At 40.6% G+C, this 17020-nt stretch overlaps 1 protein-coding gene across 2 annotated transcripts in view; it reads left to right on the top strand.

Annotated features, from left to right (window-relative positions):
• The window catches only part of TENM2 (teneurin transmembrane protein 2), a 744328-nt gene that overhangs the window by 610321 nt on the left and 116987 nt on the right, over positions 1-17020 (top strand). For both annotated transcript variants that reach the window (XM_069029269.1, XM_069029270.1), the window contains one exon: positions 11498-11620. In XM_069029269.1, the coding sequence (XP_068885370.1) occupies positions 11498-11620 (123 nt within the window). The remainder of the gene's footprint in view (positions 1-11497; positions 11621-17020) is intronic.

Here is a 17020-nt window from a genome sequence, read left to right on the forward strand (position 1 = left end):
AAACTGGCATCATTTTTCTGTTGTGGACAGCAGCTCCATCTGTAGCAGTGATTTCTGCAGTCTCTGCAGTGATTAGTTTTGTCACATCAAGAAGATCAAACCGAGCTAGTTCTTAAAACCCCATCTTCTAAAAGGCAATTTGAGACATAAGAGATAAAGAAAATTAATACAAATATTAATATTTATGTGTATGTTATGAAGTTCCTTAAATTAATCAGGATGTAGGTGTCCAAATTAAATAAAAATGTTTTCCATTATTCATGGTACACAGTGCTTGAAGTGGACTTAGGCACACTGGTGTGCTGTCATGGTGTCTCTTGGGACTTCAGATGCATAGGCAAGCTCTTGTTCCTGTATTGGCTGATGAAACTGTGTAGCAGGTGTTTTGGTGATGCAACTCATAATCATATATGAGCACACACACACAGAGGAATTCCTTGTGAAATGTCTATTGCTGCAGTCTGAAAGCTTGCAAGTCTGGCACTTCAAAATAAAGCAGTGATCTGAAATGAAAATCCTGGCACCATGAAACTCTTCACTGGTTTCTCGTGTACTTCCATATTGGTGTGATCACACAGAAGTCCTGTCCTCACTTGCAGCTTGTATTCCCTTACCAGCTCTACAATTCTAGATGACAAGGCACAGATGCAGGAGGGCCAGCTTTTAGTCTCTGAAAGCTATAAAATTTTACTATAAAACTTGTTTTTCCTGTGAAGGCGATATGATCAAACTTCAGAATAAGACCGGTGAAAGATTGAAAATAGTTATAGTAAACCCATTATGGGAAATGATTAACAGGAATAATGTAAGGACAATGAGAAAAAAAATTCTCAAAAATGTAACTGAAGTCCAATTTGATAATTGCTTATTTCTTTCAAAATTACCACTTAAAAAGCAACCTACACAAAGAAATATGAGTTACAAGGCTGTAACTGATTGACTATATAAGATACTTACCATATCTGTACATTTTCTTTTCATAGGTTTCTATTCTGGCTCAGTAGGACATCTAAATCACAATACATTAATAATGTCAGTCTTTCAAGGCTTATAGAAAGTCTCGATCTGCACAGATGCTAAATATAAGCTGTACCTTCATGTCAGTATCAAGATATGATTTAGGCTAGGTTTACATATACACCTTTTGAAGCACACTGTGAAAGAAATATAAACAGCTTATAGTGTTGAAAATGAATGAGGAGCTTTGGGAGAAGAAATCATATTTGCTTTTCATCTTTGGATTTATTTCCTCTTTGTAATGAACTTTTAACTCCAATAATTACTTCGCATAGAGAGTAAAACCTTAAACTTTATCATTCGTGCAGTGTTTTAAATTGTGATTTTATCAGGTGATTAAATTAAGCTATTCTGTATCATTTCTATTAAGGGAAGAATATACTTTATGATTAGAAATTACACTTTTTTTGTACTGTGGACAGAAATTTGGCCATTCATAATAATGCAGTTTCACTTCATTTAGTGTATGCAAAGGAGTAATAAAGGTAAAAACTATTTTCTTATCAGTGTGGCTAACAGAGGTTGAGTCAAGGTCTGAATGCTTTGGAACAGTGAGATTATGAAAGTCTTGTTCAACATGTTTGTAGAAATTAGGGCAGTAGCTATTTCAGAAGATGAACAAAGTCAAATAAATGTTTGACATGATATCCCTTAGGTTTATGATCAGTATTAAAAGTAAAGCTGTTATTTTAATTCTTGTAAGTTCAGGCCTCAGTGATTTTCAAGAGTATATTTGTGTCTATGTTCCTTGAAACACCAGTTTCAAGTCTCATCTAGGTTCTTCCTCCTCTTGGAAGCAGAATAAAGACAAGCTGGGTATTTTGTTCATGATAATGGTGTCTTTTAGGTGTGAAATTAAAATTGGATTCAATTTGCTTTGTATTAACATTGAATGCTCACAATTGCTCAAAAATACAGCAAAATTGAGTTAAGAGCATCCCTTTCTGCTCTTCTAAGCCTGTTTCAAAAGTGGCAGTGTTTTGGCAGTGCTGGTAAAGTGGATGTTGTATAATGTGATCTGGGATCCTCCAGGCTGAAAGATGCTGTATTGGGTAAGTAAAAATATATACACTTTTCTTATTAGTTACAGCCATCTAGTTCAGATGCAAGACCAAAAAGATTGCAGCCTTGACTCGTGAAATTGCCATAAGAAGTGAGTTCACGTTACACAGTCTCAGGAACTGATTAATCGTGTGCCAGTTCTCTACGCTCTGTACAATCTAAGGCCTGTCATGAGAATAAATGAGGAGTGCACTGTATTCTGCTTCTCTTTTAAGGTCTTTGTCATGAGATTCCAGATTCTGAAGGCAGCATGCAATGCTGTTACCCTTCTTGTGACAAAAAGATTGCTCAAAGTGGCACAAAATCAAAACATTTCTGTAAAGAGGACTGAGACGAGCAAAGTCGAGGCCTAAGCCAGGGATCCTTTCTATCCCATCACGGTGGTGATGGGGGAACAAACGCCACCCAAGGTACAGCTCATGTTCCTGGGCTGCAGCTCTGCTTGCCTGGAATTATCCTGGGAATTGGGCACCAGCATCCTCCACTTCTCCCTACGCCCAAAGTAGCTGCAAGTGTGTGTAAGCTTTTCAACTATTTTTGGAAGTAGAAAAACTGAAGATGGAAATAGAAGAATGAACTTTCAAAGCATTGCATGGCAGATAAGCACACAAATCACATTACTCCTAATGGGATTTGTGGGTATATCTTTCATGCTGTGCTTTGAAAATCCATTCCATTCAGTTTATTGACGTGCACAGGGAAAGAAATCAGTCAGCTTGGAGGGGGGGTGATCAATTTGAAAAAAAAAAAAAAAAAAAAAAAAATTACTTTTTTAGGGTTCCCCTATTTCTTCTGTGTGAACACAGTGACAATGAAGCATCTTATATAGCCTTTCTTCCATCTCCTTTTCAATCTTTAATAACATTTATTCCAAAGAAAGCAGTTAATTCCTAGCAGAAGTTTTGCTGCTGCTGACAACAATACGCTCGCTCATAGATCCTTTATGATATTTCTATAAAACTTTTCTTGGGCTGGATGCTTTAAAGCAAACATCTTGTTCTAAACAGTTTATTATCTAAAAGAGTTTACATGCTGAGGGTGAAATTATACCTAAGGATTTATTTCTGATGTTTGAGATTGTGTGAAGTCAGCTCTCCTTTCCATTGTGTTTTCCAAGGCACAATGTGTCCTGAGTTTCCCTGGTGAGCAGAAGGAGCACAGCTGACACTGAGTTCATCCCTCTTCCACAGCAAGAACTGTCCAAAGCTGAGGGTCTGCCTCCTTTCACTTGGTTCATGTCCCAGAAATGTAGGTGCTGGAATTCACATTTCCTGTATCTGTTTTTATAGGAACGCTCTGGGTGAGAGAAGCCCAGAGCTGCATTCTCCCTGCAGCAGTGAGGAGGCCAGTGGGAATGACAGCCTGAGATTCCTTACACTGATTGTTTCATAAACCTCCTGGTTTTTTTCATAAACCTCCATGGCTTTCCTCCCGAACCCAGAAAATACACTGTCTTTCTGTTTCAAAAGTTAAAAAATGCTGTTGTTGTTGTTATTTTAAGTATAAAACTATTGCAGAGCTAAGGCACAATTAGCAAGAGTATAAACCTGGGGCTGGGTAACAGATAGAAGCTTATATGTGGGTAACAATATGAGCTTAATTCAATTGATAGAGAAGTGGGAAAAAACCATGCAACAAGATGTAAAAATACGCAGCAGTGCCATTATAGTTAATGGAATTTTCCATTTTCGGCATTTTAAACTACAAAAAGTGACTCTGAGAAGTGAGAGGTCTTGTTCATTGTTATGGGCAGGATAAATAAGACAGTGAAATGGTTCTTTATTGTGCTCTCTAGATCTAATACAGGCAGGCCTATTGTTTTATTGAAAATAGTGGGATCTGTAAATTCTTGAAGTTGTGGATTTTGATGTTTTATATGGAGTTCCAAAATGAACTTTTAATTTAAATTTATTAGGAAAACATAGTGCAGAGCAAATAGCAGACTGACGATTAAGATGAATTGCTGAGAATGAATGACCTTGAAAGTAAGCCATCTATTTATTGTTGAGCTTCAATGGTCACAGTCAATAAGCAGGAATTTTTGCATATATTTCACAAAAGAAGTATTACATTTAGATCAAATGATCTATTTTTGGAATGCAACTTTAACCTTGCCTACAGACAATTGAATGGCCACAAGCTGAAAAGGCAATATAATCAGGAATACATCCAAATGTGTTATATGAGCTCTGTAGGATTCTTAGTCATTAGTATTAAAACACAAGTTCATAAATACCCTAAGTACTGGTATTCCAGAGAATTATGGGGTTTTTTTAGCTGATCTTTGATCTCTGCTATCAACCCTGTAGAAATTAAATCCTTATCTGCTGTGTCCCTGAGATCTCCAACAAGATATTTTGAAAATGCACCTCTCATAATTATAACTAACTCTGCTGTGCTATTAATTAGAGTATTTACCATTGTACTGATGAATAGCTACACTGGGTTGAGACACCTGCACAAACGTTGTGGCATGTCAGCAATTGCCATTTATATACTGCATTCTCTGCCTAAAAGTCATGCTGCTTCTAGGAAATGCTTTATGGCATAAAAATCCCAGGGTTTGCCTGTGATGTGTCCTACCAAACATTCCCTGGATTGCCAGGTCTGGTGGATAGGTAGGGACCTGCTGTGGTACTGTGTAGGGGGGAAATACTGGGACTAGTGGATACACTCTGGAGTGTTGTGTGCGTGTAGGAGCAGCTGTGTTGGGTTAGATACAAGTCAAGTTATTGGTTCATTTGTCTCCAGCACCCAAAAATGGTTATCTTGTAAGAAGAACAAATCATGTATGTACTTTTCCCTACTCATCCTCCAACCTCTGGTCACTCTGGGTCTTTTCTGAGAGGAGGGGTAGCAGCATAACAATATTCCTTGCTTTGTTTACCCTCCCCATAATGATTCAATGTTTACTTACTTGAAATTATCATCTAGCCCAAAATTTTCCTTCTGTTTGATATTAGTCAGATCAGAAGTCATTATTTTACATATGGAGTTAAAATTACTCCTCTCCAGCATATGTTATTTTGCAGGTTTGAATTTCATCTGCCAATTTCTGGCCCAGTTGCTCAGTTATTTTATGTCCTTGTGCAGCTCTCGGTCAGGCCTCTTCTTGAATAATGCATTAGCAGGAGCAGACTGCTTCCCTGCATGGCCTGTTTTCCATTTGGAATTCTATCATATATACGATGGGTTTGGATTTTTTTAAATGGTACTTTAGACTTTGCTGTAGATAATATATCAAAAGTGGCAGATGTCCACCCAGCAAGCCATGTGGCTTTTGTTTTGTTTTAGAACAAGGCGTGGGAATGTGATCAATTTTTGTGACATCTCTTGGATACCCTCAGGAGAACTCTGGCATCCTTGTCACAGTCACACGAGGTATTCAAGGGAGAATAGAAAGTTCTGACAGTTCTGAATTTTAGGAGAGACATCATTGTTTCTCTAGCAAGGAAAGGTGCTACTTGCTCACATTGTTTATTTTAAGACTGCTCCTTTTAAGTAGCAGTACTCAAATTCTTTGGTAATGGTATTTCAAGCACTTTAATATATGTTTAACAGGTGGATTGCAGGTTGGAGCTCCTGAAGCCACTGTCCCTTTCTGCCAGTAGCAGAATATGAAAGGGCATTAGTGTAATTGTGAGCTTTCTCTGACACCTTGCTCAGCCCTTGTCAAGGACTCCTGTCCCATCCCAGCTTCATTCTGACAGTGCTTGTACTGCTCCTGCTGCAAACATGGCTGAAGGCTGCCCACCAAAGCTATCGAGCAGAGAGTGGTGCCAGCCACTGTAAATCACCTGTGATTTATTGAAATCTTTGTCTGGTTTATTTGTTGCCTAGTCCAGGTTTTGTGGGAGAGGACTTTTACAGATTGTCCCCAGTGGGGACATACTTTGTACAGAAACGAGCACTTGCAGCACTGCCCATCCAACAAAGCCTCCCCGTCCTCTGTGTTCAGTGCCTGTTATTGTAAGACATGTTAGCAAAGTGTGGATCTCAGCTGAGATTTAGTTCAGTAAATTCTGATTGTTTGTGTGTTCATGAACTGTCTTTCAACTTCTTCAGATATGAGAGGAGCTGGGGAAGGCTTCTTACTTGCCTTGTTACAGCGGCCAAGAATCCGTGCTCCTCTGCAGAGTCCTGAAAGCACTAGTTAGAATCAAGTGGAGTGTTTGCAGCGCTGTGCAAGTTTTTCCCGTGTAGTTCCCCCATTGCTCTTTCCTGACTTTCAGCCCCCTGCTATTCCTTTCTCGAGCATCTCTTGAGGAGAGGTTGTCAGCTGTGATGGATTGTGCATTCATTCTATAATGGGGGCAAGTAATCACTGGGGAATAGGCCTAATGCACTCGTTTCACTTGTGGCTTGGGTTGAACTTGAACCTCTTTCTCCAGAGGAACAGTAGAACTTTAAATTACTATGTTTCTAATCTTTTAAATAACTGTTATTTTATGAATAATAATTGAGATCAGTAAGATCAATTTCTGGTATTCCTCAAGTTCTTCTGCTTGATCAAGAAGTAGTAACTAATAAAGGACCATGAGTCTCAGCTTAGTAACATTTAATACAAGTAAGCATGCAATAATGTTTAATTATTTCTTAATTTTTTGGGGAATACATTTATTCTTTTCAGGTTGTTTGGGTACCCATTTAAATGCACGCAGAAGTGCAAAACACTGAATCTATTTTGCTTCATACAAACATTGTGGTGCATTAAAACAATATCCAGACCATACAAAATAAAAAAATAGATGTGCAGATAGGTCTTCGAATATAGATGCTATGAAATTAACATTATGCTAAGATTTATTAGGTACAAACCTTTTGTTTCGTCATGTCTGTGATTCATTAGACCTGGCTTGGAAATTAATTTGATGTTGCGAAAACTACATAATAAATAACAAGAGTTGCATCATTGTTCACCTCATGAGTGGATGGAAAGGAAACTTTGAACATTTCTGCTCCTATAACACAATGGCCTTTGAACAGCAAATGTGCTTTTAGTGTTAATTTGTTCATGTTGTTTGTGATATAATGGAGTGATTTCTTGTTTATATGAAAAGAGGTTGGCCTGCTCCAGACAAACACTGGATATATCCTGACAAAGTGAAGTCACAGTTTGATGGGTTCATTGTGGATGGCGATAATTCAGGGGTTAGTAAGCACGAGTAGCTGGAAATTAAACTATGGAAATATTCTTAATGCTGTTCACTTGTATAATCTTCCCATCTTTTTTAGTTGCTTAGGGAATACTGAATTTTCCAACAAGCAAGCAGAGTGTGTTTTACAGACCCTAACTGGGAAGATGCAGAAGGAATGGAGAAAATGGTGGATCATTAGTCTGCATATTTCTCCCTTTAAGAAAGAATATTATCAAGTAAAGGGATAAGTGAAAAGCCTCATTCTGCTCTGCTTATTGGCAGACACTGAGTTGTACTACAGGGAGATTTCCAGCTCAGAGACACCAGAGGTCTCTCCTTTTAAAAGTACAAGGTCAAGAGTGACAGGAGCACAAAGACAAGGCAGAGAGCTTCATGAGCTTGGAAACCATTGTCCTTTAGACCAAACTCTGAATGGAGTGGGCAGTGGGTTCATGGCCAGAATGGGAGAAGACCAGTGAGAGAGGAATGTGAGGACACTACTGAGTTTGGAGAATTTCAAGATAATTTGCATGTAAGTTTTATCAATTTTCTGTGGATTTGTGTACCTTTTGGGACTTCTTAAAATAATATATGATTCACTCTAGCAACCTCTATCTTATGTAAGTCTTAGACTGATCCTTGGCAGCTCTGCCACCTGGAGTGATGAACTAGGTCTCTGCTTTTGTTCTTGCTGCGCATGCGGGTCTAGCTTCCAGGTCCTTTTGCTCTCTGTATGTGTATGGTGCTCGAGTGGGAGTGAGCAGCTGATTATTATTTTTTACCTAAACCTCAAAAGTTGTACTTAAAAATTTCTTGTTTCTAAATTCTCATGGTTTACAGAATATAAATACACTATTCTGAGTTACTAGATGTGTTAAACGAACCATATAAATTCTGACAAGCTCAGTGTTTGAAAATCAAGTATCAAGAGAAGAACTTTTAAGATATGCTTAAATGTTTAGGGGGAAAAAAGCAAACGCACAAAAATAATACCTGTAAGTGCTCTGTAAAATATAATTTGTAGATACACAAATTGTTGTTGGGAAAAAAAGTCAGTTTCAAAATAGAAAAGAAAAACAGAAAAAACAGCGAACAGGCACAAATTCACTAGCCCAAATTTCTCCTCTGAGACACATCCACTCAGCTTCTGAGTGGATCCCCACATTTCTAATTAAACGGGCTTCTACTTATTCCTTTGCTGGAGGCATTTTGTTTGATTAACAGAACAAAAGGTTAATCATATAAATTTGCCATCTCACAGCGTTGTGAAGCAGCAGAGAGAAGGTATCTCCTTGTTCCCCCTGCTCGGCTGCCAGTCAGCTCTGCTCGATGCAAACACAGAGCTTTCCCCTCAGGCCCCTGTGACACACTTTTCTCAACTCATTCTTGGTGGAAGGTGAACGTTCCTCCTGTTTGTGACTGCGGCTGTCAGAGAGGAGGTTTGTAGATCACTTCATGGATGTGTGAGCTGGGCAGGAGATTCTCAGTCTCCATGAGGGATGGAGCAGAAATGCAAATCCCTGCCCCGTTAGGAAGGAGCTCTAATTGCTCCTACCTAACGTGCATCTATGATTAAAACACAGAGCAATGAAGTTATTAATGAAACCATGGTGTGCTTGGAAGCAGATGGATCACAGGGTTTTTTTAATACCATGTTAATAAGATCTTTTATAATTCCTTGTCTGAATTTACCTGGTAATTATAAGGTAGCAACTATAATTCTCTTGGACAGACTATTAGTTATGATTTCTTTATCTCTCAGTTGTAAGGACTGGTTCACACTTGAAGCAGCAGGCTTTCATCTCTGCAGGTGACCTACATTTATGGTTACGCTTGCAATAAAATTTAAAAAAATGGCAACTTTGAATAGACACGCAAAGAGTATAAAACACAAAAGTCTAATTCTCCTCTGTGACTTGATTTCATTTTGGAGATTTGAAATTCACCTAATCTTTATGCACTCTTGGCTTTTGGGGCTGGTCCAGCTGAATCTGGTGCCTGGGCAGGGTGTGGGAGTTGCTGAAAGCACAAACAGGCCCCGAGCTGCTCCTCTGCTGTGCCAGCCCCAGCACAGCTGTCTCTGTTCGGTGGGGACAGTTTGGATAAGCTGCAATGTGGTGGGGTTTGAGCTTTGTGAATGATTTTTCAGTTTCATTTGCTGTACTGGAAAAAAAAAAAAAAAATTGGTTTCTTGAGAATTAGACTGGAAAAGCCTTTTAAACTGTTTATTTTGGCAAGACAAAAAAAGTTGTAATTGAATAAATCATTTGATCCCACAAATTTTTTGTATGTTTTCCGAGGATTCTTAAACATTCTTTAGAAATAAATTGTGAGTAGTTTCTTCTCAAAACATCCTTTTCAGGTTCATGTCTGGTATTTAACATACCAGAGGCTTTAATGGATTTTTGTTTGTTTGTTTTTGTGAGGTATTTTGACATAATAGAAACAAAATTTGCGAATTCAGCATGAATAAGAAATCTGGCAACTGCCCTCTTCACACAAAATGTCTCCTGATTTTAGTTACCATTCTTAGACATCTGCTTAGTCCATAGGATGTCCAGGGGAAGATGGTGTTAGGAAAGCTGTCTTGCTCCCCAGCTGCATTTCTCAAAAATACAGAGGTTAAACTCTGCATAGATTGTGTGCTGAGAGATTTCCAGGGGTTGAGATAGATGGATTCTGGGGGTGGGGAGTGCTTTTTGTTTTCTTGGGTCTTAGGAATACACATAGGAATCAGCCACATCTAAATGGATTCCCTGTATTCAGAGATTATCTGAGATTATTATCTGAAACTATAAATGGCTGTTTTTGAGAAGTGTTTTGCCTCTCCTATCCCTAACATTTACTCTTTCAACATTTAGTATGTGGCCACTGCTGGGCTGTTTGTGACCACTCTAGTCACTTGGAACTGGATGCAAAATCTCTGATAGTCTCGTGTGGATCTGACACTGCAGAAGAGAACAGTTCTAAGGGTGCCCTTAATCATATTCTTTTCCTGCCCTCACATTGACAGTGAATCCTCTCAAACACCTTTTGACATAACTAGAAACGCTATTCTCTGTGCTGTATAGGTTTACACACATCCTGTGTAAGCAGGAAAATATAAAGAAAGGGGAAAAAGCAGCTTGGTGGGCTTTATCCCTCACCACTGCTCTGTATTGTGAGAGTGCCATGGGGCTAATGTGATGAGACTACGGAGATGTATGCAGGTAGCTGTTTATACAAGGTGAAGATGCACATAAATCCACTGGCTGAATGATTCAGACCTGTCAAGTCTCATGCATTATGCACAGGACTTATTCAATTAGCCGTGCCACAGTGCCTGTAACTCCGGCACTTGTGCGGGCCGTGCCTTGGCCTTGCTCCCGCTCCTCAGCTCGTGTTCCAGGCGCAGCTGCACAGCCTCTGACGTGGCCACACGGACCTGCCTCCAGCACAGGCAAACCTTCCCTGCCCAGGACTGTGCAGGGCTTGGGGCTGTTGGTTCAGAAAATGGTGAGGTGAAAGGGTTGGCAAAGCCCTGGGCTTGTCAGGGAAGCTCCATCTACAGAATGAAGACAGAGGCTCTATAAAGGCTTCAAACTGAGAGTAGGTTTAGGTTGGGTATTAGGAAGAAATTCATCCCTGTGAGAGTGGTGAGGCCCTGGCACAGGTTGCTCGAGGAACAGGGGATGCCCCAGTCCTGGAAGTGTTCAAGGTGAGGTTGGACAAGGCTTGGAGCAACCTGGTCTAGTGAAAAGTGTCCCTCCCCATGGCAGGGGATCAGAAGTGGATGGTCTTTCAGGTTGCTTTCAGTTCATTCTGTGATTCTATTATTCTAATGTATTGATTTAAGTAAGTTGTACTAAACATAAAATAATTGCATTACCAAGTCACTACTTTACATAGGGCTAAAGCCAATTTTATAATCAACATATAAATTACCACCTGTAATTTAAACTCGGAGCTAGTACTTGCAGCAAGTGCTTTTGTTTCCCGATTTGTTGTCCCCCGCACTGTGTGAGTTGGGAACGTGGTGCGTGGTGCCCGGGTGTGCCCAGAACGCTTGTTGTGAGCATTTTTGCCTTCTGTATTTCAGTGCCAGACAGATGTGTGTGAGTCACCAGGGCTCGCTTTTGTTTATTTGGCGTTTCGCGGTGGGAGGGTGTTTTGTTGTCTCTGTTGCCGTTTCTTTTAGCACATCCCCATCCCTCCGAGCCGAGCGGCTTAGGGCTGTTCCCCTGAGCCGCTCGGGTGTCAGTAGCCGCGCTGACCGCTGTCTGTCTCCCCTGTGTCCGCAGCGATGCATCTCCTGGGGCTGAACTGGCAGCTGCAGCCGGCCGAGGCTCCGACCTTCAACAACGGGCTGCGCCCGGCGCGCCCGCCCGCCGACGACGGCCCGCCCGCGCCCCCTGCCGGCAGAGGTGGGTCCGCGCCGCGCCCCCGAACCCAGCCGCGACAGAGCGCCCCAAAACGCCGCCGAACCGCCCCAAAACGCCGCCCGTTCTCTCGCTCCCGCGGCTTTCGGCACACCCCGTGCCGGCCGGGTGCTCGGGTGCGCCGCTTCGCGTTTCTAGGTTATCGCTAATGAAGCTGTGCTGCTGCGGACCCTGGCGAAGTGCTCACAGAAATGTGCTGTGTTTACTGGCTGCGTGTCCTTTCTCCAGGTATAGCTTCGAGATCTCAAAGAAAGAGGAAGCTGAGGGAGCTGGGGCTGTTCAGCTCCGAGGGGTGACTGAGAGACACCTCATTAATTGTTGAAATATCTGCAGGGAGGGGTCAGAACACGGACCAGGCTCTCCTCGGTGGTGCCAGCCAATACAACAGGAGGCTACAGGAAGGTGATGCTCAGAAAGCTCCACCTGAACATGAGGCAGAACTTCTTTCCTGTGCCTTGATTGAGCACTGGATCATATTGCCCAGAGAGGGTGTTGATGCCTTCTTCTGGTCTTAAAATCAAGAGTCAAACACGGTTAGAAGGGGAAAAGGGATTTTACCTTGGTATTTATTTCAAGGATCTTGGGTGCACATGTCCAGGTCAAATGCACCGAAATGCACCCCGCAGTGCACACCCCCAAAAGATCGGGTGTAACATTATAGGTGTTACTAATTAGCAGATCTGTCAAAGATTCCCCAATGAGAGGCTTGAATGAGCCCCCCTCCCCAAGGAGCCTTCCCCTGGATGGTTCTATCTCAGTTTACAGAATGTGTTCTGGAGAGGACCTTGGGGGCTGGGGCACACTGATCCCTGGCTACAAAGCTTCTAAAATGTTTCGTCTCTTAGCTTAACAAACAAGTCCAAGAATGTAGGCAAAAAGCACTAGGAATACACAAGTTCTAAAAAAGGTATAACAGGGGTATAAAAGAAAAGGCAAAAAATCTTCATGGCATCAGTGTGGAGTCCAGAACCTTTAGGACACAATCCTGTGCCCTGTGCTCTGGATTGACCCTGCTTGAGCAACTTGGACCAGATGACTCAGTGTGATCCTTTCCTACCTGACCCATTCTGGGATTCTGTGAAAATCTTGATTTAGCAGAAGTGCATTGCAGTGCAGCCAGGACCACATCCTTGGTTCTTCTCTCAGATGAATTCTAATAGCAAACACCAAGGACAGCAGAATCTGTCCCATGGAAAACAATCTGTCCTGTGATATTAATGTGAGAAATGCAGACAACAAATGGTTTATTTTTCTCTTAAAGAAAAACTGTGTTCCAGTGGAGGATGACAAAGACATGGCAATTGAAAGAAAAAATAAGTAAAACGTAGAACCAGAAGTACTTTCTTAAACTGAGAAAATGTATGTTAAAAACACAGAGAAGTTACATGTCACAAAAAGGATTTTAATCATTTAAATTGAATGCCTTTTATTGGTGAGGTTCAGGGGTTTTCTTTGCTGCATCACATAAGGTCTTCTCTGATTATTACAACAATTATGGGGAGAAGGCAGAACAGAATGTTACAATTAGACAGAGCACCTCCCACGTTTTAGTGTGCTGAGATGGTGGGATGGCATGACTGGAACAGGAGAAGTCTGAGCACTTGATTTTTGTCAGCTAAATAGTTCTGTAGAGAGGCTGAGCATTGTCTTGCTCTCAGGACCTGTAGCTCATGTTAAACCTGATAATTGCCAAAGCAAGTGTTAGGAGCAAATGCTGACACAGGATACTTGTATTGGGAAAACAGTCAGTTAAAATAGAGTTGGGAGAGGAAACTGAGTTGTTCTTTTATGAGGTTGATAATTTAATGGATTTGCTTCTGTTTTCAATGAATGGTGCTGCTGCTGCACCTCAGCTTCTCCATGTTTTCCATGGAGGGTCTAGTTTGGACTTCCTCCTTGTCATGAATTCCTACATCCTGGTGGTGCCAAAAACCTGAAGATTTTTAGACAAACGTTCGCTGGTTTGGCTTTCATCTCTTGACTGGCTGTAGGTCAACGTGGATGAACAGCACATCCCTAAGTGCAAGGTAGAATGTTTGTATTGCTGCTGAACTGCCTCCAGGTTGTGCACAGGTGAGAGACCCGATGGTGTTGGGCAGGAAGCTGAAGGGCTCAGGTCGGCAACTACAGTCATTTAGCAGACAACTGCGGGGCTTTAACACCTTTCCCAGTTCCCTCCCTGCAGCTTTTTGTTGCCATCTCTGTGCAAATATAGGGCAGCAGGACTGTTGAATTGGAATATGCTCATCTGCCTGGGGCACTTCAGTGCGAATTCTGGCAGTTTATGCCAGCCCCACTCTAATTAGCTTTGCACATTTCAAGAGGCTGAGATGCTGTTTTGGGAGTGGTAACCTCCCGTAGAGGAGACAAGGAGACAGAACTGCTGGTTGTGTCTCAAATTGCTGCAGTTAGCTTTCCTCAGAGCATGTTGGAAAAGTTTACTTGTTCTTCTGGCATTTTATGGAAGGTTACTGAAATGCTGATAACGTGGGGGAAGGAGGAAGAACAGTATTTAGGCAAGTAATCTTCCACAGTGGAATAAAATGAGTGACAGGTTTGGATGAACACAAGGAATATCAAAAAGACAAATTCTTAGAGCAGGGAAGGGTAAAAAGTTTTTCTGCCTCACCTTTCTTTTTATTATGTCCAAGCTAATATTGCTATCCCAGCAGTTTTTAGGAAAGCCTCTGACAGCTTTTAACACAACAACCATTTCAGGGCTCTGGCTGTGGAGAGTGACCTTTCTATAATTGACACAACTCAGGATGAAGCCATTCTTTTCAAAACATGGGTCTCCCAAAGAAACCTTTAACCCCTAGTCTGAGAAGGGCCACTTAAACACAAGCTGTGCCTACTCAGCAAGCAAAGCATTTTAAAGTAGAGCAATTTGAAAGGAGGGGGGAAAAAAAAAAAAAGAAAGTCAGGTATTCAATTTGATCTGCGTGTTCCTTATTAAGAGACTAAATTCTGGTGCGAAATAATAAAACTGCAGTTTAAGAGGAATGTAAATTACTTTATTACTGCATTTTCCTATCTGAATGAAAACAAAATTCACTATTAAGATAACACAGTTGCAGGTTTTTTTGTAATTACACACTACATCTCACTAATACTGGGTATGTCTGAAAGGAGGAGGCAAGTGCAACGGGCAGAAAAATCCTCAGTGCTGCTGTAAAACTGCAAGTGAAATCCACCATGCTGTGAAAGTTGTGTTGACCTAGGGATTTAAATTAGGAGACAAAAATTCCTTTCTTAATACAAACTGTAAGGCAGTATCCCTTGAAGGTGCATAAAACCCCAAAAATTGATACTGCCTTGGAATTTCTGCAGGATATGAGATAGATTGTAATGACATTTTAAAAGCTTTCTGAGAGTGAAACCCATTTATCTCTCACGTATCTCTTACGTTGCGTAAGGATAATGTTAGAATTTTGGTGTAATAAATCTAAATTAAGGGGAAAAGTGGGGAAAAAAAGAGGCATGTTTGGGAATAATTGCTTCTTCACAAAGAAGTGAAATAGATGACCTTATGGGATTTATCTGTGCCTAAATTCTGTTAGTCTATGCCAGAAGTTTTCTACATTTACAATTATGTGGTAGGCTAGACATACATTTCCATAAAATCTGTGACTATGTGCTGGTTCCTTTTTAATTGACAGAATATACCATAAATTCAACTTTATTCATTTCAGAGGAGACCTAAGATAACCTACAATTTATGTGAAAATATCCAAACTAACCCCAGCTGAAAATCCATATAAAGAATGCTTTGGTGTCAACTTTTTTGCTTAGGACATATTGTCTTTGACGTGCTCACAAGTTTAGCAAATTTTCTCATCATTCAAAATTGACTTAGTATTTCTTATCTTGTTTGCTGTTGGAATGTCCTAGAAAGCTGAAAAACACAGTAAGAGACTGTGATCTCTGATTCTAGAAATCCCCATTTTAAAAGATAGCTAAAGTAATTGTGGACAGTTGTGGACCTGAAAGATCACTTTAGGTACAATAAATATTCTGACTCTTGGGAAAAAGTTGATAGGAATTTGTGTTTTGATACTCACATAATCCAGGGTTTGCTTCTCTTTGGACGAAGTAAACTTGATCCAAGTTCGTGCTCAGTTTGAGATATTTTGCAAAGTCTGTCACAGTGTATGTGGATTTCAGAAAGACTTTTTCAAAAATATTACAGTTATTAAATATTAAAGTACTGAAGTGTCATGAAAAAATACTTGTTTCCAGATATCAAATTCAGAATCGCAAATATAATGGCAGTAATGAAACAAAGTTAGTTTAATTAGTTGTTAAATTTGGCACCATCTCGCTTGAGATGAGAGAGAGGAAAAACAGATTTGTACTGATGTAGCAGAAATTTTCCTTGGATAGATGTGGAGAGCTGAGCTCAGCAGTCATTGTGAATTTGTACAGGTTGTCTTCAGCTCTCTCCAAATGATGTTGAGAGCTCTGCCAGATGCTGCAGCTGTGAGTCACATTCTGGTTTGCACACAAATTATTTTGTAATAGTTAAGATATTTTATTAGCAATGGAGCAGACAGGCAATGCTAAAGGAGTAAGAGAATTCTGAGATGGGAGGATGTGCCACGCTTACAGAGGGATGAGTTGGGGTTCAGATGCAAACAGAGCAGCTCCTGACTGACTGCCTGAGGCACCCGTGCCACCCCCAGCTGTGCTCCTGCTGAAACCGACCCAGCCCACAGTGTAAGGACTCGGCAGCAGCTGCAGGGAGCTCTTTGTCGTTTTGTAAAAGATAAACTCATCCCTCATTAACAATGTAAACAACATGAATCTTTTGGTTTCTACTATTTCCTTTCAGACGCTTTGAAACAGACGATCAAAATGTAATAACACTCAATGTATTTTAAATGTCACTTCTGTTTCCTTCATTCAGTTTAATCAAGACAAGCCATCATTTTCCAGGTGGATTAATCTTATTGAGTAGTTATGTGACTAATGTAATGTAGATCTTAATTAACACGTTAGCTAGCAGAAGTGTTAAGATGGAGGCTATGAAGGCTTGCAGATGTGGTCTTCTGAATATACACCAGACTCAGGGGCTGGCTTAGAAAAGCAAAGGATTTGGCTAAATTCAACAGCAGAGGAGTTTTAGATTTGTGGCTGTGTTAATGGTGATAGCATGAGTTGCTCTGTTCAAAGTTAGGTGATGAAGTTTGGTAAATACCATCAGAGGTGATTGTTATCCTGATTTAGAAATTCAAAATAGTATTTATTTGCTCTTTGTGAAATGCAGTGAACCAACAGATCTTAATTTTATTTCAGTTATAATTTGCTTCTCATTCTGAAAGCGATGACTCTTGTGAAGTCATGCTCACATAATTGTCAAGATGTGCCTAAATTTTAGGTGTATCA

The sequence above is a fragment of the Aphelocoma coerulescens genome, chromosome 13, assembly GCF_041296385.1.
Source record: "Aphelocoma coerulescens isolate FSJ_1873_10779 chromosome 13, UR_Acoe_1.0, whole genome shotgun sequence".
NCBI lineage: Eukaryota > Metazoa > Chordata > Aves > Passeriformes > Corvidae > Aphelocoma > Aphelocoma coerulescens.